Source organism: Astyanax mexicanus, chromosome 13 (genome assembly GCF_023375975.1).
Source record: "Astyanax mexicanus isolate ESR-SI-001 chromosome 13, AstMex3_surface, whole genome shotgun sequence".
Lineage (NCBI taxonomy): Eukaryota > Metazoa > Chordata > Actinopteri > Characiformes > Acestrorhamphidae > Astyanax > Astyanax mexicanus.
Window position 1 is genome coordinate 11059860 of NC_064420.1, and position 24339 is coordinate 11084198.

Below are 24339 nucleotides of genomic sequence, written 5' to 3' on the forward strand. Positions count from 1 at the left end.
CCAAGAATACAGAGACGTATGAGCAGAAGAATCTAATGGTTATTAAAAGATGATTAATCACAGATTATTGTTGTTTAGAAGTACCTTTAAGTGATTGACACCACTAAAATAAATAGAATTTCATTATCCTAAAACATTTATTATTTTTATTTACATTTGAATATGCATATTTATTTGTGCTTTCTACTGTTTAAGTGAAAAGAGGAAAGACACCCAAAAGTTTAGGCACTTCTAAATTTGTGTGCTCTCAGATAGATTTTATCAAGATAATTTTATAAATTATCTTGGTTTAGCTGTGCCTTTTTCATAATTTTTCAGAAAAAAGGCCAGCTGATAAAGTTTTACTGTATTTTTAAAATAATTAATGCCCATAAACAGGGGAAGGTAAATGTTCTTAGTTTGTAATGTAAATAATACAAACATAGAGCTTTTAGAAATAACTTCTCAAAGGATTTAAGGAATGATACAATTTAAACCTTTGTTTTACTTCAAAAGATTTTATTAAGATATAGGCTTCGTTCACATTACCAGTCTGAAGTGACTCAAATCTGTTTTTTTGCTCAGTGTGGCTTAGATCTAATTTTTTTTTTTATGGCTGTGTGAACGTGCCAAATCCAATTTTTTTCAAATCAGACTTGAGTCACTTTCAAATGTGTTCCTAAATCCGATACGTATTGGATACATGGGCATGAAACCTGAAGGTAAACCGTCAAATTAATGTGTCTTTTTGCTTCTACGCATGCTCTACGTGCTTCTCTCTCGCACCCACACATCTCTCGGTGCAGCTGTGCACCTATAGCTGCAAAAACAGCAAAAGCAAACCGCCTGGCCTTTTTTCTCCTCCTCGACCTGAGCATGAACTTCAGACCAGCTGTTTCTCCACTCCAGCAAAAGATGCTCCACATATGAGCTGCTAACTCATCCATTTCATTTAAAGAGTGAAAGATCTATTTGAAGAATTGAAGATTTACCAAAACAGGTGTTGATATGATGAGAACTAGAAATAACACTACTACACTCTAATGAGGAGAGATTATGAGATGTTTTAAGGAAAACAGGGCTGTAAAAGCTCTGCTTTTAGTAAAATTGCGGTTTGTATTTATTGTAATGCTTTAGTGTTTTACTAAGCTAATAAACACTTACTTTACTCTTATTCTTTACTTAATTAAATTATTTACTTAATTTAAATTCCCACAGGGGCCTAAAACAGTTGCACAATACTGTATGTATATATGTATATATTAGGGATGCAACGGTTCTCGGTATATTATTGAACCGTTCAGTTCGGCCTGTTCGGTTCGATACACCTGGATGGACCGCGGTATTTCAGTGCGCGCTCTAACAGAGCGAACGAACGCTCTGGTACTGAAAGGCAAAATGTGTAAGAACAGCTAAACACAGTGCTGCAAGTCAAACGCAGACAAGTGGAGGAGCTCACGTGCACCCAGAGCTGCCTGATTATAACATTCAAACTGGTGAATTTTTTTAAACAGTTTGATTTGTTACTTAAGGTTATAATAGTTTTATTTTGTTTTCACCTTTTCTCGTCCAATTCAGTTCGTTTTATTTGGTTTATAGAGTGGGTTTGCTAGGTTTTATTGGTTTTTACACATCACGTCAAAGAGATCAATCAGAGAAACATAAACAAACTCAAAAACTCAATAATCTCTACAGGTTTCACTAATTTTCACCAAAATTATCAACTATGAGTGAGAGAGAGAGAGAGAGAGAGAGAGAGAGAGATTTATCAGTTTATCCTCCGTGTGGGGTGTTCTGGTGTATGAGCTACTCACGAACCGCAATACGAACCAACCATGGCCATATATATATATATATATATATATATATATATATATATATATATATATATATATATATATATATATATATATATATATATATATATATATAAATGTATACATTTTTTTTTTCTTTTTTATAGCTGTGGCCAGTACCAGTAATTATTACTCTATGTAATATTGAACACTATATAAACTTAACTTTTAAATATAAAAGGCATCTCTACGTCCATAGCGTTTTTTCTCAACCATTACATGGTAGCAGCACCTACATGTTGATTTGTTTGATTCAGTTTTGGTCAGCCCAGATGCCTGGTGGCTTCTGATTGCAAGCATCGCCCCTTTTCAGCGCCTCTTTTGGACGTCGCATCTGGACTTGTATTTGTGTACAGGAAGAAAGGATGGGGGTGAAACGAAGGGATAAAGGAGGAAAGGAATGAGAAGTATGTCAGGCTGTTTCTCAGACACCATGCTGCTTTCATTACAGTATGATCTCCACTCTCGTCTGCGGTGCCATGGGGCTTTCATCTCACTGAGCAGACAGTAGCAGAGCAGTGTTGAGTGGTTGATAAAGAAGGATTACTGACTAGAAGTGTAAGAAAATATCAATATGATTTTGAAATATTTTGTCTTGAGTTCCTGTATTGATTTACCAAAACACAGTATCTATTTTTAATAATTAGTTTACATGTAAGGACAGAGGCTGTCAAGTAGAATATCTAATTCAAATGTTACATTTCAATCTGTGATTAATTAATGTAGACTAATCACATTCATCAACTTTTTGCTAAGAAAATATTTTAAACTGTACAGTTAAAATGAATTGAAGCTGATAAACAAATTAATTAATGTATAACTGGTATAGACCTAAAAGCTCCCTGTAATGTAATCTCATACAACATTAGGCCTATTTTTATAGTTTGATGTACATTTATTTGCCTACATATTATAAAACAGTTATAACAGATGGTCACACTTGCCACTGGATTCAGAAGATTTCAGTCTACTCAAATACAGTGGTATGAAAAAGTATTTGCCCCCCATACATAATTCTTTTGTTTTTGCTTTTTTTGTGAAACTAATTTTTCTGAATGTTAAACAAAATTTAAGATCAGACAAATATAACCTAGTAAATAGTTTAAGAGTAAATATAAAAAGCACTTTTTAAATAATAATTTTATGTATTAAAAAAGAAAAAAACAATTCAAACCAATCTAGCCCTGTGTTTGACCCCTAATAACTTGGTTTTGTCACCCTTAGCGGCAACAACTGCAATCAAGCTTTACCGATAACTGGTAGTGAGTCTTACACATCTCTGTGGAGGAATTTTGTTTCACTCTTCTTTACAGAATTGTTTTAATTTCAGCCATATTGGAGGGTTTTCCAGCATAAACCTCCTGATTAAGATCATCCACAGCATATCAATCAGACCTTCATTTTATTTTTTGTAAGCCATTCAGAGGTGAACATGTCTGTGATCATTGTCCTGCTGCAGAACCAAAGTACACCTGAGCTTGAGGTCATGAACAGATGGCCGGATATTCTCCTCCATGATTGTCTGGTAAACAGCAGAATTCCTGCTTCCATCTATTATAGCATGTTATCCAAACCCTGAGGCAGCAAAGCAGCTCCAGACCATCATACAATATACAAAGAACATTTACCTAAAGTTCTGGAGATCATCAGGATGTTTGTTGGTAAATGTGAGATGTGTCGTTGTGTTGTTCTTTTTTTAGAAGTGTTTTTTGTCTTGAAATTCTCCCATGGAGACCATTTTTGAGCAGTCTCTTTCTTTTTATTGAATCATCAACAATGACCTTAACTGAAGAAGGTGAGACCTGCAGTTCATTAAATGTTGTTCTGGGTTCTTTTGTGACCTCCTGGATGAGTTGTGCCCTTTTGGAATAATTTTGGTCGGTTGGTTTCTCCTGGGAAGGTTCACCAGTGTTCCATGTTTTCTCCGTTTGTGAATAATAGCTCTCACTGTGGTTCTCTGGAGTCTCAAACCGTTAGAACTGATTTTGTAACCTTTTCCAGACTGATAGATGATCAATGACTTTGTTTTCTCATCTGTTTTTGAGTTTCTTCAGATTGGGGCATTATGTGTTGATTATGTGTTGTTTTGAGATCTTTTAGCTGCTCCATGTTGTCAGAAAGGTTCTATTTAAGTGATTTTTTTATTCTACAGGTCTGGCAGTAATCAGGCCTGGTTGTGGTTAGTATTTAAATTAAACTCAGCTTTCCAAAAAGTGTGATTAATCAAAGTTAATGTATGGGGGGGAAAACACTTTTTTACATACCAGACTGGGTTGGATAGTTAGTTTTCCTTAATAAATGAAATCATCATGTAAAAAGTGCTTTTTATATTTACTCAGGTTATATTTGTCTTAAAGTTTGTTTGATAATCTGCAAAATGTAAGTATGGCAAAAATGCAGAAAAAAAAGAAATCTGTAAGTGGGCAAATACTTTTTCACCATCACGTCTTAAGGGGTAACTGTACTGTATATTTTGCTCTGAAATAATAAATTATTCCAGCCCTGCTTAAAAAAACCTAAATACCTTAGTTTTGGGGTTTTATAACAGATGGATGGTGCTGTGCTGGTTAGATTAGTAGGTTCTGGGGTTTGATAACAGATGGATGGTGCTGTGCTGGTTAGATTAGTAGGTTCTGGGGTTTGATAATAGATGGATGGTGCTGTGCTGGTTAGATTAGTAGGTTCTGGGGTTTGATAACAGATGGATGGTGCTGTGCTGGTTAGATTAGTAGGTTCTGGGGTTTGGTAACAGATGGATGGTGCTGTGCTGGTTAGATTAGTAGGTTCTGGGGTTTGATAACAGATGAATGGTGCTGTGCTGATTAGATTAGTAGGTCCTGGGGTTTGATAACAGATGGACGGCGCTCTGCTGATTAGATTAGTAGGTTCTGGTGTTTGATAACAGATGGATGGTGCTGTGCTGATTAGATTAGTAGGTTCTGGTGTTTGATAACAGATGGATGGTGCTGTGCTGATTAGATTAGTAGGTTCTGGGGTTTGATAAAAGATGAATGGTGCTGTGCTGATTAGATTAGTAGGTTCTGGGGTTTGATAACAGATGAATTGAGCTGTGCTGATTAGATTAGTAGGTTCTGGGGTTTGATAACAGATGACTTGAGCTGTGCTGATTAGATAAGTAGGTTCTGGGGTTTGATAACAGATGGATGGTGCTGTGCGGGTTAGATAAGTAGGTGCTGGGGTTTGATAACAGATGGATGGTGCTGTGCTGGTTAGATTAGTAGGTTCTGGGGTTTGATAACATATTGATGGTGCTGTGCGGGTTAGATAAGTAGGTTCTGGGGGTTAGTAACAGATGGATGGCGCTGTGCTGATTAGATTAGTAGGTTCTGGTGTTTGATAACAGATGAATGGTGCTGTGCTGGTTAGATTAGTAGGTTCTAGGGTTTGATAACAGATTGATGGTGCTGTGCTGATTAGATTAGTAGGTTCTGGGGTTTGATAACAGATGGATGGAGCTGTGCTGATTAGATTAGTAGGTTCTGGGGTTTGATAACAGATGGATGGTGCTGTGCTGATTAGATTAGTAGGTTCTGGGGTTTGATAACAGATGGATGGTGCTGTGCTGATTAGATTAGTAGGTTCTGGGGTTTGATAACAGATTGATGGTGCTGTGCTGATTAGATTAGTAGGTTCTGGTGTTTGATAACAGATGGATGGTGCTGTGCTAGTTAGATTAGTAGGTTCTGCGGTTTGATAATAGATGGATGGTGCTGTGCGGGTTAGATAAGTAGGTTCTGGGGGTTAATAGCAGATGGATGGTGCTGTGCTGATTAGATTAGTAGGTTCTGGTGTTTGATAACAGATGAATGGTGCTGTGCTGATTAGATTAGTAGGTTCTGGTGTTTGATAACAGATGGATGGAGCTGTGCTGATTAGATTAGTAGGTTCTGGGGTTTGATAACAGATGGACGGCGCTGTGCTGATTAGATTAGTAGGTTCTGGGGTTTGATAACAGATGGATGGTGCTGTGCTGATTAGATTAGTAGGTTCTGGGGTTTGATAACAGATGGATGGTGCTGTGCTGATTAGATTAGTAGGTTCTGGGGTTTGATAACAGATTGATGGTGCTGTGCTGATTAGATTAGTAGGTTCTGGTGTTTGATAACAGATGGATGGTGCTGTGCTAGTTAGATTAGTAGGTTCTGCGGTTTGATAACAGATTGATGGTGCTGTGCGGGTTAGATAAGTAGGTTCTGGGGGTTAATAGCAGATGGATGGTGCTGTGCTGATTAGATTAGTAGGTTCTGGTGTTTGATAACAGATGAATGGTGCTGTGCTGATTAGATTAGTAGGTTCTGGTGTTTGATAACAGATGGATGGAGCTGTGCTGATTAGATTAGTAGGTTCTGGGGTTTGATAACAGATGGACGGCGCTGTGCTGATTAGATTAGTAGGTTCTGGGGTTTGATAACAGATGGACGGCGCTGTGCGGGTTAGATTAGTAGGTTCTGGTGTTTGATAACAGATGGATGGTGCTGTGCGGGTTAGATAAGTAGGTTCTGGGGGTTAATAGCAGATGGATGGTGCTGTGCTGATTAGATTAGTAGGTTCTGGTGTTTGATAACAGATTGATGGTGCTGTGCGGGTTAGATAAGTAGGTTCTGGGGGTTAATAGCAGATGGATGGTGCTGTGCTGATTAGATTAGTAGGTTCTGGTGTTTGATAACAGATGAATGGTGCTGTGCTGATTAGATTAGTAGGTTCTGGTGTTTGATAACAGATGGATGGAGCTGTGCTGATTAGATTAGTAGGTTCTGGGGTTTGATAACAGATGGACGGCGCTGTGCTGATTAGATTAGTAGGTTCTGGTGTTTGATAACAGATGGACGGCGCTGTGCTGGTTAGATTAGTAGGTTCTGGTGTTTGATAACAGATGGACGGCGCTGTGCTGGTTAGATTAGTAGGTTCTGGTGTTTGATAACAGATGGACGGCGCTGTGCTGGTTAGATTAGTAGGTTCTGGGGGTTTACTGAATTTTGGTATCAGAATGATCACTGTGCTCGTTAGATATTGTAAGTAGTGCTGTTTGATTTGATATGTGCATGATTTCTGTAGATTACTTTGGTCTTCAGTTATAAAGGTCAGAACAGTGGCATGGGCCAAAATGGGGCTAAGCAACGATGTTTTGTTCTTTCCAGCTTATTATAGCTGTAGCGCTGTATCAAAGAGCATCAAGAAAGGTGATTAATCAGCATTATGATAAATGATACATATATGTATTTTAGCTCTTGCCAATACACAGCCGACTGTATCTCCACTTTAAAATCACCCGAACAGCTGCATCTGTTGGGCTTATTTTACCCAAGTCTGACATGAACACAGTGTTCTAGCTCAGAGTAGACATGGGTCCGAACCTTTATTGGGATGAGTGACATGAAAAATAAACCCAGAGACCGGTCAGATCTGCTCTGATTCAGCCCAGACTGTGTGCTTCTTTTTCAGACACACTGAAAAAGTGAGTCATATTTGCAGAGATTCTTCAGTGTAACAGGGTTGTTCGTGGTTTATTTTTAAACAGCAATTAGATGATCATTTGTAAGCTTATTTACACTAGGTGGCCATTAATATCAGGCTCTTTGCCTAATGAGAAAACCCACTGAGCAAACAACCTCATGTCAGATTTTAATTCCTCTTAAGTGTTTAAATAATAACTTTTAGACTACAGCGCCTGTATGTTCTTTTTTTTTTCCTCAAAATTTTCCCATTTTCTCCCCAATTTACACGGCTAATTACCCAACCCACCCACCAGGACTCCTCCCGTCATTAGGGATGCCCCAACACACCAGGAGGGTGAAGACACATGCTTCCTCCAATACACGTGAAGTCAGCCACTGCTTCTTTTCCAACTGCTGCTGATGCAGTATTACCGAGCAGCCAGCGCACTTGGAGGAAAGCACAGCGGCTCAGTTCTGGTACATCAGCTCACAGACGCCCTGTGCTGAAGACATCCCCATAGGAGTGATGTGGGGAGAGAGAGCTCCATCTACCCACCCGGAGGGAGCAGGGCCAATTTTGCTCCCTCTGAGCGCCGGCAACTTGATGGCTAAACTGCATGAGCTGGGGTTCAAACCTGCGACCTCCTGCTCATAGTGGCAGCGCTTTAGACCACTGGACCACTCAGCTCCTCAGCGCCTGTATGTTCTAATCAATCAAATCTCAGCCATTACAATTAAAACTGCTGTGTGTGTGTTTGTGTGTGTGTGTGTGTTTGTGTGTGTGTGTTTGTGTGTGTGTGTTTGTTTTTGTGTGTTTGTTTGTGTGTGTTTGTTTGTGTGTGTTTGTTTGTGTGTGTTTGTGTGTGTTTGTGTGTGTGTGTGTGTTTGTGTGTGTGTGTGTGTGTTTTTGTGTGTTTGTTTGTGTGTGTGTTTGTGTGTGTGTTTGTGTGTGTGTGTGTGTGTGTGTGTGTTTGTGTGTGTGTGTGTGTGTTTGTGTGTGTGTGTGTGTAGTAACTCAGTGAATAGGGACAGTATGCAGTGGAGGCAGTGTGTTTTCCTAAGCTCTTTCAGAGCCCATTCTGCGTGACTGCACATGAAATAAATGTTTGTGTTTATGACTATTAAAAGGACAGAAGGTGGGCTTGAGGTGGTTGCGGCTGTGTGTGAGTGTTTGAGTTCATGTGTGTTTGTGGGGTGTGTGTGTGTGTGTGTGTGTGTGTGTGTTTGAGGATGGGTGTGGGTGTAGCCGAGCGGCTAAGCCATGTGAGTAACATTTTAGTCTTTTTTAAATAATCCTGCGTTGCTGCCAGGCTTCACCCGGCTGCTCCTCATCTCCGCGGCTCTTGGCTCGAGCCGGGCTGTACCGGGCCAGAGCAGAGAGAGAGAGAGAGAGAGTTTACAGAGTGAAGAGTTTTGAGTGTGGCGTACATTTGATCTGCTTGTCTGAGCCCCATTCAGGCGGTTCTCTGAGGAGAAAAAAAGCGTGACGGAGCATAACAGGAATACTTTCATTTAAAGGAATAGTTCATTTCAGAAATAGTACATTTCATTATATCAAGCACAATTTGTCCAGTTTCATTGAATTGAATGAATTGCATTATATTTTAAATAAAAGTCACTGTACTGAATGAGAGAGTATTTGAATGGTGTTTTTCAGGATCTGTTACAACTGATGATTTTGACTGCAATGTTATCTTTTTAAAAATATTGTGATATAATATTGCTCCATATCGCACAGCCCTAGATCCCATTTCGAAGTTGTGTGGGCATTTAGCGTTTAACATTCCTCAATCCACACAGTCAGGTGTACTAGGAATACATCATAAAAGGCATTACTAGCCACAGTGGACAGTGCTGTGGGCAGTAATGATCATGACCAGTAAAAAGTGAGAAAAAATGAGAAACAAATAGCAGAAGGTATAGAAGAGGAGCTGCTTGTTTTAAGGATACTTAAAATAGAAAAAAAAACATTTTATTTGAAGATACTGTTGTTTATAATTGATTAGTGTAATTTGGATTGCCTTTCAGTTGTTGATAAGTGCCTATGTAAAATATTTTTTTACTACGTTATGAGATAAAAAAAATTATGTGAGAATTGTTTTAACCATATAGCTCAGACCTACTATTAACCAATACCAAACCTCTCCTAACAAGGAATCGTATAATTATTGTAAGTCTCCAATCATCCAATACCTGATTGGGTTAAAAAATCAAAACTTCTTTTTTTATTATTATAATTTTATTTCTAATTTTCTAGTAATTCTTATTTTCACATATCCCAGCTTAAGGTCAGCGTTTAGGAGTGGAACAGGTAAGAGCTCTCCTCTGGGTCCCAACAGTGGCAGCTTAGTAGCTGTGGTTATCATAACCCTGTGATCAATAGCTCAGCACTTAACCCACTGAGCCACTACTGCTCCTTCTGAGTATTTGTAACATCTGTACAAAGATAAATGGATGTGACATTAATGAAATGGTCCATATTGAACTATTGAATTTATTATATGATTTAGTAGCTCTTAAGCGAATCATTCCAGTTTTATTTCATATTCATAAGATTTGCCTGCTTCAGGCTCAGATTATACTGCTCTGTTTCTGTACTGACCCGTCTCTCCTCTCCACACAGACGCAGCATGAAGCGCAAGGCCAGTTTCACATGCCCCTTTAACGGCAGCTGCACCATTACCAAAGACAACCGCAGACACTGCCAAGCCTGCCGCCTCAAACGCTGCGTCGACATCGGCATGATGAAGGAGTGTAAGTCACTGTTTAAAAATCACTAAAGGAACTCATCTTAACTCATTCTTCACAGCAAGTAAAGAGTCCGTCCGGCTCCTGGGCAGCATGCAGTCGTGCTGTTTTGTGACTAAGGGTGCTTTCACACCTGCCTCGTTTGGTCCGGACTTTCGGACTTTTCAGTTTGGTCCGAAACAAAGTAGCAGGTGTGAAAGGGGCCGCGAACCACAGTCCGGACCAAAGAGAGGTGGTCTCGGTCCGGATCTTCTGAACCATGGTCCGGTTCGCCTGCAGTGTGAAAGCGCTTTTCTGGATGGTTCGAACTTTCAGACCAATTACAGGAAGCTGAGCAGCCGTTCTTTACAACGGCAGCAGAAGAAGAAAAATAACCATCTACTACTGACTACAGCCTGAGGAAAGGCGGAGTTGGACGTCCAGCGCGTCCAGTCCCACCCACTTTGTCCACGCCACATCTTGTCAGTCTCGCAAGCTTGTAGTGTAACACAGTATTTAAGCCGGACGACGCGGCACATTATACAGGTGCTGGTCAACGAATTAGAATAATTTGAAATAGTGCAATCATGAAATTCTTTGAATGCATTTTTTGTGCAGAAAGCAAATCAGGTGTTCACCGCACCTGTCCTACTCGTTAGACTAATCACAGAACTCGTTACCTGGAAAAATTTGCTCAGCTGAGCTTTCCAAAAGGCCCATTTAGGCCATTTAACTGTGACACTGTTGTTTTATTGAATTAGAATAATGGAGAAACCGTTTCATTGAATTAGAATAATTTTTATTATAATTACAATCATCACTTTCTCAGTATTTTGTGGCTGCCCCCTTGGCTTGTATGACTGCCTGAAGTCTCCGCGGCATCGATTTGACCAGCTTGTCGCAAGTTTCCGCACTCACAGCTTCCCAGGCAGTGGCGATGTTCTGCTTCAGTTGGTCCAGCGTAGTAGGCTTTCTGTCGCGAATTTTCCGCTTGACGATGGCCCAAAGGTTTTCAATGACATTGAGGTCAGGCGAGTTGGCCGGCCATGCCAAAACTTCAAGCCGGTGCAAGATCCTGTTGAAATATGAAGTCTTCTTCGCCGAACTGTTCCTCAACAGTCGGAATCAGGAACGTTTCCAGAACATCTTATTTCCAGATATACGGCAGCATTGACAGTCTTCTTGAGGAAGCAGAGTTTCCCTACACCTCGAGCGGACATGCATCCCCAGACCATAACGCTCTGGGGAAACTTGACGGATCTTTTCACGCACTCGTGGTTGTAGGTTTCGCCACCACGACGCCAGACACGAGGACCTTGGTCACCGAAGGAGATGCAGAAGCGTGATTCGTCACTGAAGACCACTTTCTGCCAGTCTTCAGCAGTCCACTCGCCGTGTTCTTTGGCCCACTTCAGCCGTTTCTTGTTCATCGGTTTTACTGCTGGAACGCGAGATTTGAAGCCGAGTTCGCGCAGACGACGGTAAGTGGTTGATCTGGAGACGTCAGCGCCGGTTTGCTTGTTCCACAAGTCGGTGAGCTCGGAAGTGGACTTGAACCGGTTGCTGACTGCGATCTTTCTCAGCTGCTTATTGTCGCGAGCAGAAGTTTTTCAGACGCCGGAACAGTTGGTGCGCTTGCTGCAGTTTTTCTTGAGAGCTTTGCAGACGGAAGACTGGCTGATGCCGAGCTGCTCAGCAATTTTAGTTTGGGTCTAGCCTTGTTGGCGAAGGGCTTGAATTTGAGCCACTATTCCGGTTGAGAGGTCGCGCTGCTTACCCATGATTGATTTTACAACTTAGAAATTCTACTCAACCCTGACTTTATACTGCACAGTGAACACTCTTCACAGAAAACAAAAATTCGAGCATTTATTCTAATTCAATGAAACGGTTTCTCCATTATTCTAATTCAATAAAACAACAGTGTCACAGTTAAATGGCCTAAATGGGCCTTTTGGAAAGCTCAGCTGAGCAAATTTTTTTCCAGGTAACGAGTTCTGTGATTAGTCTAATGAGTAGGACAGGTGCGGTGAACACCTGATTTGCTTTCTGCACAAAAAATGCATTCAAAGAATTTCATGATTGCACTATTTCAAATAATTCTAATTCATTGACCAGCACCTGTATTTAAAGTCCGCTAACTGCCCTGTACATTCTTTGCTTCCGTTCAGAGGCGAAGCTAAGACATGATGCTGACAAAGTGGGCGGGACTTCACGGCACGCCGCTAACAAAGTGCGCCTTCCTGCAGGCTGCAATCAGTTCCCCTTTCAAAATAACTGTAAAAGCAGGAAAAATGAGGCGTGGATACAGCTGCTTCAGGACAAGCACTGAAGTTGCTGATGCTGGTATAAAAACCACAATAGCAGCACTACTATGGAGACGAAATGAATCTGTTCATTTATTTTATCCTTATGTATTAATGTATTTTCAAGCTTTTAAAAATCAGTTAAAGGTACTCCACATATGATTAATGATGTGACTTGCCTAATTTAATTATAGTCATATAATATTTGTAGGCGTGTGATGAGACACTAATATCATGAGACAAGACACGATATTGGGTTCACAAGAACGAGACGAGATTTAGGAAACGTCAAAAAAGAAATATGGCTTGAAAACTTGGTGTTTTATTTGACAAAATCATCTAACACAAATTTAACAGACTGGTTTCTCTCACACATCGATTCTATAAGAAATAGAAATAAGAATAAGAACAAAAAATGAAAATAAAACTTTTCCAGGTCTTACATAGTGCAAACAATAAGTGCAAACCACAACCAGTCATATTAAGACTATGGTTTGTGTTTTTTTCTTGTAAATCTCTTGTAATTTAACTATACATAACCATAACCAGTCATATTAAGCCTATGCTTACTGTATTTTTAAATTTTACTGAGCTTTTTATCTGTACCACAGAGCTCACCTACTGTCGCGCGGAGCTTTTTAACTGTACCGCGGAGCTCACCTACTCCCCCCCCCCCCCCCCCCCCCCCCAAGACGGGTTTAAGCTTGACGAGAAGTAGCCTCAGTTCTGACTCTGTACAGCCTCAGTTCTGACTCTGTACAGCTTCAGTTCAGACTCTCTGTACAGCTTCAGTTCAGACTCTGTACAGCTTCAGTTCAGACTCTGTACAGCTTCAGTTCAGACTCTGTACAGCTTCAGTTCAGACTCTGAACAGCCTCATTTGCAGACTTAAAGGAGTGGCAGAAAGGAGATGCGGAGAAGTTACGCGTTAAGAAATTGCAGACAGGGAGAGCAGCAGCCAGCTTTACAGGCTTGTTACATAGAAATTGAGGGACAGACTGAGCGCGAAAATGTAGTACGTAAGCAGGTAACGGTAGTAACGTTTGGATAACACAGGGACTCTGCGGTGATTGAGGTAACGTTAGCTCCATTATATGAGAATGATGAGCAACGGTGATTGATTAGTATCAATATTAATTGGTATTTGCATACTTGCATACTACCAAAATCTGGCAACCATGCCCCCTTATTCTGATAGAATAAGAAGTGTGGGATGAGCAGCAAGTGTCCATTTGAGGCTACATCATAGCATTTTAGATATTTAGGTTAAAGCTTTGTTGAAAGGCTGCATAGTAGTTTGAATCTGTAACATCTATGCTGTGGTTCAACATGTTTTATAAAGCACTCAAAACAAGTAAAAAACATTTTAAAGATTTTAAAACTGATAAATTATAAGTAAAATATTTGCAATTTGCAATAAGCATGATTAAAGTAAGTGTAAAAAGGTATAAAGTAATATTAGCAAAAGCTATGCCCACACAGAGTAAAACAGTGTAAAATGCTTTTAAGACATAGTTGTGTTGCATGAATTTATAAAGCATCCCTGTTTCAAATGACTGTATAAATACAGTCATATGAAAATTTTGGCCACACTATTAATCTTAATCGTTTTTAGTTCTAAATATTTGGGTGTTTGCAACAGCCATTTCAGTTTGATATATCTAATAACTGATGGACACAGTAATATTTCAGGATTGAAATGAGGTTTATTGTACTAACAGAAAATGTGCAATATGCATTAAACCAAAATTTGACCGGTGCAAAAGTATGGGCACCCTTATTATTTTATTGATTTGAATACTCCTAACTACTTTTTACTGACTTACTGAAGCACAAAATTGGTTTGGTAACCTCATTGAGCTTTGAACTTCATAGCCAGGTGTATCCAATCATGAGAAAAGGTATTTAAGGTGGCCAATTGCAAGTTGTTCTCCTATTTGAATCTCCTCTGAAGAGTGGCATCATGGGCTCATCAAAACAACTCTCAAATAATCTAAAAACAAAGATTGTTCAACTCAGTTGTTCAGAGGAAGGATACAGAAAGTTTTCTCAGAGATTTAACCTGTCAGTTTCCACTGTGAGGAACATAGTAAGGAAATGGAAGACCACAGGGACAGTTCTTGTTAAGCCCAGATTGTGTCACTGTGCATCGTTCAACAATACTGCGCACTTTGCACAAGGAGAAGCTGTGTGGGAGAGTGATGCGAAAGAAGCCATTTCTGCACAAAAGAGTCACACAATCACACAAACAGCACAAACAGTGCTTTTGCAGACCTCAGGCGACTCTGTTTGTGGCGTTTGTGCTTGCAGAAATGGCTTTCTTTGCATCACTCTCCCATACAGCTTCTCCTTGTGAAAAGTGCGCTGTATTGTTGAACGAAGCACAGTAGGGTTGTCACGATACCAAAATTTTTACTTCGATACCGATACCAACTGTAGTATCACGATTCTCGATACCAAAACGATACTTGGAAGAAGAAAAAAAACAATAAAAATATCTGAACATAAAATGTTTATTTTTGACTGAACTGGATTGAACACTGAACAATAGGTGCAAACGTTTTTATTCTAAAATGAAACATTTGAACAAAAAACAAGTTTCGTTATTATAACCTTAACTATAACCTAATTATCTAAACACTTCCTAAAAACTAAAACTAAAACCAGAGGTAATGGTAGCCTGACTATGTGAACCTGACGGGCGGGCAGAAGTTAAGTTCTGAATAAGGAAAATAAAGAGACAGAAGAACAGTACAATGTTATGTTCATTTTAACACTCACTGCTCCGTTTTATTAATCAACCGTTTACCGTTTTTAATAAGCCCATGTTCAGTGTAACGATCAAGCAGGCTACGTGCCTGACCACAGATTTGCGATGGACACGCGAAAACGTGAACATCTTGAGTTCATGTTTCACAGCCAATGGGATAATGGAGAAATAGAGGAAACCACGGGTCCAAAACAAAACTCCTGCACACTCCTCTCCGTGTTAACGTGATTTACTAGCAGTCGCTAGTAAATCTTAGTAAAGCTACAGACAGAGTGTATCTTGACTAACTCCACTAACCTGTCGACTTCTCAGCTCTTTGTAGAGATCAGGGTGCTTGTCTGCTATTATGTTAAATAACACTGTAACATAGAAGCATAGAACTATTATTTAATTAAAATGATTTTTAAGAACAGCTAAACACAGTGCTGCAGGTCAAACGCGGAGGCGTTCACGTGCGAGAGAGACACAGAGAAAGAGACACAGCGAGAGTGAGAGAGAGAGATTTGCGTGTTCTGATGTGAGCTGCTCACAGGTAAAGTTTCTCTTTTATCTCCTCGTGCTCATATTCTAGTCCCACACATAAGTCTCCCTCAGTGTTTTCTGTCGTATTTTGCGGCTAGCGCGAGCGCTTACAACTAACACCGCGGACCGTGAGGTGCCGCCGCGCTTGTGCCGAATCCGCTACTGAATCCGACTCCCGCTTCGCGGACAGAATCGGCACAACACCCCCCGCTGTACAACTGCGGGAGTAAAAACAGCGCTAATAAATAAAGTAGTTTAGTTTCACTTTCAGTTTTCGTTATTTTCGTTATTTTATTTAAAAATAAAAATATAAATAAAAAACAGATGCCTACATCTCAGACTATTTTCCCACACTTCACTCCCCGCGCCCGTTTTGTCCACAAGTCGCGGACGAGAGACATCTGTTATTTTAGCCGTCGCCATTCTACACTCGCTGCTGCTCTGCTGGCTTGCGCGTGAATCGATTCATTTGTTCAGAACACTAAGTTTATCTGAATCCTGCCACACCGACTGCTGCGGTGTGAATCAGTTTTCTTATGAACTGAATCAAATCGCGCCTACTAATTTGACTCATTTGAAGCTAGTGACTGGGCTATATACAGTATCGAAAGCATCGAACGCTAAAGAACCGAATCGTTTGTGATGACGTAGTATCGAAAAAGAATCGAACCTTCGGTACACCGTGCAACTCTAAAGCACAGTGACACCATCTGCAGCAAGATGATGCTGCAGCTCTTTGGAGGTGGTCTGTGGATTGTCCTTGACTGTTCTCACCATTCTTCTTCTCTGCCTTTCTGATATTTTTCTTGGCCTGCCACTTCTGGGCTTAACAAGAACTGTCCCTGTGCTCTTCCATTTCCTTACTATGTTCCTCACAGTGGAAACTGACAGGTTAAATCTCTGAGATAACTTTTTGTATCCTTTCTCTGAACAACTATGTTGAACAATCTTTGTTTTTAGATTATTTGAGAGTTGTTTTGATGAGCCCATGATGCCACTCTTCAGAGGAGATTCAAATAGGAGAAAAACTTGCAATTGGCCACCTTAAATACCTTTTCTCATGATTGGATACACCTGGCTATGAAGTTCAAAGCTCAATGAGGTTACCAAACCAATTTTGTGCTTCAGTAAGTCAGTAAAAAGTAGTTAGGAGTATTCAAATCAATAAAATGATAAGGGAGCCCATACTTTTGCACCGGTCAAATTTTGGTTTAATGCATATTGCACATTTTCTGTTAGTACAATAAACCTCATTTCAATCCTGAAATATTACTGTGTCCATCAGTTATTAGATATATCAAACTGAAATGGCTGTTGCAAACACCCAAATATTTAGAACTAAAAATGATTAAGATTAATAGGGGTGCCCAAACTTTTTCATATGACTTAACATGGTTATAGCTGTTTAAAGGAGGAAATACAAATTAGAGATAAGTTCAATAAAAAGGATAAACAATTCAATCTAACTACACAGAGCAGACAAAAATGGTGGAGTTACCACTATATGTTAACACACATATATATGTGTGTGTGTGTGTGTGTGTTGTTGATACATTACGCTTCTCTGTAAGCCCACAGACATAGCATAGTGTGATTTTGAAGCATGTAAATACTGTAACTCACAGGCTAAAGTACACTGTCTGTATGCCAGGCTTTGTATAAACACACTATTACAACTAAACCCCATACAGTAAACAGTGGGAGAACTCTATACCTCTCTCTATATATTTTTTATTATTATTCTTTTTTTATATAAGATATTGCTTACTGAGAAGGTCCTACACTGTCAAACTGTATTTACTATGGCATAGTTGAAGACTCCTCTACATGAAACTGACACACCATGAACCAAACACTGTTGTTCATCCTTTAAAAGAAAACCCAGCAAAAAGATAAACAGAGCTGGAAAATGCCCCAATTTCAAAACAGCATAACTGTTAAATCACAGTCTTGCCTCATTTGTTTCTAAAAACACCACTGGACTGGACATTACGATCAAAATTTATATTACAAAAAATTTATTTTATGATACAATATAATTACAAATCGATACTATCAATATAAAAGCCTCCAGAACACCCATAAGTAATATATGTACCTACAAACTTTTAAAAGATACTGGAAATGTGTTTTAATAAAGAGGCTTTTGTTTCAGATTGAAATTAGTTTGTTCATTGAATGAATGTTAAATAAGCAGATAATTAGCGAGTCAAAGGAGAAAAAGTAGGAAAGAGGATCATGGGAGTAGTGCTGGAGGTTGTTGGATGTAAGTACAAGATGGGTGTGTTCAGAACATTTTCTCAAAAACAGTCATAATCCATAGCAGGGGTCAGAGAGCAGGCCGGCAGAGTAAACGTCGGCATGTCCAAAACACACAAGCAAAGGAGGTCAGAATGAGGAGAAAATAGAAAACACAATACGAGGAACTAGAAAAACCAAGAGGACTAGACCACATGTCCTTTTACACAGAGTACAAAGTTTTCGGACATAAAAACAAGGGCCGTGTTTTCTAACACAGTGGAACCTTCACAACAACTCTGATGCGTTACTTACAGTTAGGCTTTTAGACAAACTTACACAATGGCTAGATAAAGTGGCTTTAGCGAATGTCATTCAACACTCTACTCTAGAATACATTTTATTTAGCATTTTTTTCTAGCCATCGTGTTGTTTACAATATTTATCTTTTGCAGTTCAATGAAGCTCAGGTCTACAGAACTTTGTACAGTGGTCCTTGGAAGTTTGTGAACCCCTTCTGCCTATTTCTACAAAATATGAAATAAAACAGGGGTTCTTAACCTGGGGGGTCTTGACATTCTTCAGGGGGGGTCGGCACTTTCTCAGCTAAATTTGCAACAAATAAGATTTGGGCGCCAAACTTAGTTTTTCTTAACTAAATCAAACAGACTCATTATTTGGCTTGCTTTAAGCTGGATTTAAGATTAATTCGCAATCACTCATTCGCCGTTCTACTCTACTTCAATCTCAATCTAGATTCTGGTTCACACACATACTGATACTGATACAGTAGTTATATTTCACTCCTGGATAGAGGCCCATGCAATCCACATAATTACTCATATGACTCCCTCGTGCCTTTACATTGCCCCAACGGTAACAGGACTTGGGTTCTCTTTTCTGAAGCACATGTTTATTGCTCGTATTCGCCACAAGCATGCGTGCAGTTCTGACAGCACTCTGTTACACAGCAGCTGTAGTTTTAAAGTGTAGTCCTGTCACTTTAAAACTCAATGCTCTGCTGTTCTGGATCGCCAACAAAACAAACCAAAAATGTTCCACACTGGCTTTCTTTCTCCAGCCCAGTTACACAATAGACTGACCCAGATTTTCATTCACTGGCAGGAGGAGAGAAGCATGGCTCGCTAAAACAGTCACAAGCCTGAAATGCCCACCACCCCCCACCCCACCTACCTTCAGCTTGCTTTAAAGACAGGACTGATCCGGCTGCAGCAGCAATACCAGTGGGTCAGTCAGGGACAGAAAGTCAGAGGTAAAAGACTGAGAGCAAAAAAGTTGTAACAGAGGAAATGTAGGGCTAATAATGAGGTAAATGAATGGCTACTATAAATTTATAATGGCTGTGTCTGCTCTTCAAAGAGCACTTATGCTCTTAACACCTCTAACAAACTAACTACTTCTGTTTTGGGTTCAGGCAGACAATCTAAACTCTAGGATGCAGAACTCTTTTATTATTGTTATTCATTTTTCATTCTTTTAAATAGCAGAATACTTTTTATTACATTATATTTCTTTGCCCGGACCCAACCTGAGATTTTCCATCACTTTCCTTAGGCCAGGAAATAGTCTGTGATGTAGTCATCTGTTTTTTTAATACTATTTTTATTTTATATAAAGATATGGCATGATAATCACTATATAGATAAGTAACGAAGTATTATTGTTAACAGAAATGAATGAAATAACGAAAGTGAAAGTTCTCCTTAACTGAAACTTAATAAAAACGGTAATTAAAAGAAAAAACTAAAACTAACTGATATTACCGATTGAATACCCTCATTTTCTTATACATTATAATAAGTAAGTAAGCAATGATATTATTTTGTCATATTTTTCGAAGAATAACTGAAAACATACTCAAATGTGGTACATCATGATATATATCGTCATCGTGATATATGATTTTCCCATATCGCCCAGCACTATTTCTCTTTTTAAATAAGAATATTGTAATGTGTTGAGTTACTGAGATTAACTAGGAGTAGAGACAGTGAGCAAGTCAGAAAGAGGGCAAGCGAGACCGAGAGAGAGACATAGAGAGTGAGCGAGCAAGACTTAGAGAGAGAAAGAACAAGCGAGAGAGAGAAAGCAAGGGAGACAGAGAGAGAGCGCAAGAAAAACAGAGAGAGCAAAATAAAGAGAGCAAGCGAGACAGAGTGAGAGAGAGTGAGCTAGACAGAGGGATGGAGAGAGAACGAAACAGAAATAGGGAGAGAGCGCAAGACAGAAAAGAGAGTGACAAAAAGGAGAAAGACCAGGGCCAATTGTGCACCGGCAGCTTGATGGCAAAGCTGTATTAATGAGGGTTCTAACCTGCGACCTCCTGCTCATAGTGGCAGTGCTTTAGACCACTGGACCACTCGGCGCCCCCTCACTGTGAATGTTAACATGTTGTGTTAAAAAAAAAAACATGCAAACATATATATTTTTTGTGTGGCATTAGTTTAAGCAGACTGTGTTTGTCTATTGTTGTGACTTGATTGTTGTGAGATGAAGATCAGAACACATTTAATGACCACTTTATGCAGAAATCCAAGTAATCCCAAAGGGTTCATATACTTTTTATTGCAATTGTATGTGTCATTGGGTTCTTTGAAAGGTGTTATAAACAGTGTATTGTCATATATTAATCCCGAAGCCTGCTTTAAGCAACGTGCTATCACTACGTTGCCGTGACTCACACATTAATGCCGCAGTATCTTCTCACACCACTTCCCTTTACGGTAACATTTCCAGCAAGGAGCCACATTTTTCAGGTAACCTATAAGAATACATCCAGCTCATTCTGTCTCAGTTTCACAGTTTGTGGTACTTCAGTTCTCTGTTCTCTGTACCGCGCACTCATTATGCAACTATGCCAGTTTTCCATTCTAGCACTTCTATAAATTTAAATATGCAAATAATAAGCTAGCCTACTGTACCTACACTGCTACAGCACACACAAGCACAACGTGTTTATTTAACTGTGGTGAAGCGTCGTTTTTCTGTTTACCTGCGGTTGACTCTAGGTTTTCGTTTGCCTTCACATTAACAGAAGCTGTTAGCACCTGTTTAGCTCTGCTTCGGCTCAGAGTGTCGAATTTGGAGGTTCTCTGCTGCTTTTCCAAAAACAAAACTCACCCAAGTTAACCCCAGCCGGCCTGCCCAAAATCTTAACAGGACACTTATCTCCGAGTTGTTGCGGGAAGTGTATGTTTACTTATCATAGACATAAGCAGACAACAGCTTAAGTGTGCCAGCCTCAATTACTCTGAGTCTGCATCACTGACATGTTTATGGCCACCGCAGTGATTTGGTTTTTCTGTTTAGAAAACAGCCAAACCCTGGGTTTATAAAGCAGGCAGTCATGCTCAGATCACATTTGTTTTTCACGTTTGTCCTGTTGCTAACCGGTGTTTAGGTACTCAGTCATTATCATTTGCCAGAAAGCACACAAACATGAACCAGAGTGGAAGAGGAAAGATCGGATTTAGTGTGTTTGGGCTTCAAAACAAAAATCAGACCCATTTCAGATTATTTGTGGGGAAAAAATCAGCTTTCCCTGGCTGTCTAAACAGAGCTTTAAAAGAGCTTACTAAACAGCTGCTACAAACACACAGTGATGCTGGTAGTGACGACAGCAGGGTTTCATGTGCCATTTTACTCTAGCAAACTCGAATATGACAGAAACAGGAATACTAAAAGAAATGTATATTGTGTTACAGTTACTAAACAGCTGTTAACTGTTAAAGCATGCTCTCCATTTCTGAAGTTATCCTGTTGTATCTGGCACCATGTCATGTCAGTTGTAAGATGGCCCTCCATTAATCGTATTAATAAGCCTTAGGTGCTCACTTGTTGCTTAATATCTAGATCCTCTCCCCTAACTGCGTTTTAGGGTTAAAACTCTGAAAGGGAGTTTAAAGCACTGGGGATATGAGTGAGTCATGGGTGTAACTGTAACTTTAAGGATGAGGGCCAGGCAAAGTGGAACATTTTAGCTTGTAACATAGCTTTTCTGTGAACTACTCTATTTGGTAAAATGAATATGCTGTTCACATTAATTGTGTGGTTTATTTATTTTAAACATGGAATTGATTTGGGTGAATCCCTCATTTGAAGCATTTGTTGTGTTTCTGGATGAACAATTAGAAATCTGTTTATTAGAAACTTCTGTTATTTATGAAAACGAATATGTTTGTATATACTGCAAAAAGGATTACTGAAGAGTACAGTCTTGTACAAATTATGACAAAGAAAATGTGTCAATTTTAACTGCGATATCAAGCAACATAACCTTGTGCAGTTAGCTGAGACAGTTGCACCAAGAGTGAAAATGTTGTGTGTGTGTGTGTGTGTATATACAACCCCTGGCAAAAAGTATGGAATCACCAGTCTTGGATGAGCACTCCTTCAGACATTTCATTCTGTAAAACAAACTCTGATCAAAAACATGATACAATAATAAGGTCATTCCAAAGTGCAACTTGTTGGCTTTCAGGAACACTCAAAGAAATGAAGAAAAAACATTGTGGAAGTCAGTGAATGTTACTTTTATTGACCAACCACAGGGAAAAAAATATGGAATCACTCAATTCTGAGGAAAAAAGTATGGAATCATGAAAAACAGATAAACAAAAGATGATTCAAAATACATCACTAGTATTTAGTTGCACCACCTTTGGCTTTTATAACGGCTTTCAGTCTCTGAGGCATGGACTTGATGAGTGACAAACAGTATTCTGCATCAATTTGGTGCCAACTCTCTTTGATAGCAGTTGCCAGATCAGCTTTGCAGGTCGGAGCCTTCTTGTGGACCATTTTTTTCAATTTCCACCACAGGTTTTCAATTGGGTTGAGATCTGGACTATTTGCAGGCCATGACATCGACTGAATGTGTCTTTCTCCAAGGAATGCCTTCACTGTTTTTGCCCTATGGCACGATGCACTGTCATCTTGGAAAATTATTTCATTATCTCCAAACATCTGTTCAATTGAAGGGATGAGAAAACTGTCCAAAATGTCAATGTAAACTTGTGCATTGATAGAAGAATTAACCACAGTCATCTCCCCAGTGCCTTTGCCTGACATGCAGCCCCATATCATCAAGGACTGTGGAAATTTGGTTGTTTTCTTCAGGCAGGCCTCTTCATAAATCTCACTGGAACGGCACCAAACAAAAGTTCCAGCATCATCACCTTGTCCAATGCAGATTCTTGACTCATCACTGAAGATAACTTTCATCCAGTCATCCACAGTCCATGATTGCCTCTCCTTAGCCCACTGCAGTCTTGTTCTTTTATGTTTAGGTGTCAATGATGGTTTTCTTTTAGCTTTCCTGTATTGAAATCCCATTTCCTTTAGGCGATTTCTTACGGTTCGGTCACATACATTGGCTCCGGCTTCTTCCCATTTATGCTTCATCTGTTTAGTTGTACTTTTTCGGTTTTCAAGACAAATGGCCTTAAGTTGCTTGTCTTGACGCTTTGATGTCTTTCTCGGTCTACCAGTACGCTTGGCTTTAACAACCATTCCATGCTGTTTGTATTTGGTCCATATCTTGGATACAGCTGACTGTGAACAGCCCACATCTTTAGCAACCATGCGTGAAGAGCTACCTTCTTCAAGAAGTTTCACAATCCTCTCTTTTGTTTCAAGAGACATTTCTCTTGTTGGAGCCATGGTTCTTGCCACTCTAATTCGTCCAGCAGCCCTCCAAGGTGTCATGACTGCAGGTGTTTTTAACTGCAGACTAACGAGCAGATCTAATCTGAGGCAGGTGTCCATTTAGGGAAAGGAAATTGACTGGGTATGTCCTTATTTTCTACCTTCAATTTGAGTGATTCCATACTTTTTTCCTCAGAATTGAGTGATTCCATATTTTTTTCCCTGTGGTTGGTCAATAAAAGTAACATTCACTGACTTCCACAATGTTTTTTCTTCATTTCTTTGAGTGTTCCTGAAAGCCAACAAGTTGCACTTTGGAATGACCTTATTATTGTATCATGTTTTTGATCAGAGTTTGTTTTACAGAATGAAATGTCTGAAGGAGTGCTCATCCAAGACTGGTGATTCCATACTTTTTGCCAGGGGTTGTATATATATATATACATGTATATACTGTTTGGATTACACCACTCAAATAGTGAAAATGTCTCCCCAAAATAGTGTCCCCAGCATGACCCCCCCCCTCAACTCCTCCCCTCCCTCACGGTGTGTGTGCACCCACCCTTGAACAGCCAGCATGAGATAAGTTGATCTTATTTCATCAAATCATTGTAGATAATAGAGATCTGTGGAGTGTTTGTTGTGTGGGATTTGTTTAGGCTCATTCAGTGCCAGACCACTACTGAGGAGACACACACACACACACACACACACTCTCTCCTTATGGCACAGGGTCATCATCTGTTCCAGTCTTCCCACACTGGGAGACGTCTGCTGCCCACACACACGTGCAGCGTGGGCACAGCAGAATAGCTGCT

The 24339-nt window shown here is 39.7% G+C and overlaps 1 protein-coding gene and 1 long non-coding RNA gene across 19 annotated transcripts in view; both read left to right on the forward strand.

The window, feature by feature from the left end:
* vdra (vitamin D receptor a) overlaps positions 1-24339 on the forward strand; it is a 136003-nt gene that overhangs the window by 90734 nt on the left and 20930 nt on the right. The window contains exon 4 of the mRNA XM_007240812.4: positions 9915-10045. Within this exon, the coding sequence (XP_007240874.1) occupies positions 9915-10045 (131 nt within the window). The remainder of the gene's footprint in view (positions 1-9914; positions 10046-24339) is intronic.
* LOC125806761 (uncharacterized) lies at positions 3926-9353 on the forward strand. Of its 18 annotated transcripts, XR_007441582.1 has the most exons (7): positions 3926-4465; positions 4517-4567; positions 4619-4669; positions 4721-4873; positions 5231-5485; positions 5741-6097; positions 6302-6480. It is a non-coding gene; the product is annotated as an uncharacterized LOC125806761 (long non-coding RNA). The 18 variants fall into 18 exon arrangements; XR_007441579.1 differs by lacking the exon at positions 4517-4567 and having other exon boundaries at positions 6302-6479; XR_007441580.1 differs by lacking the exon at positions 3926-4465 and having other exon boundaries at positions 4472-4567; positions 6302-6479.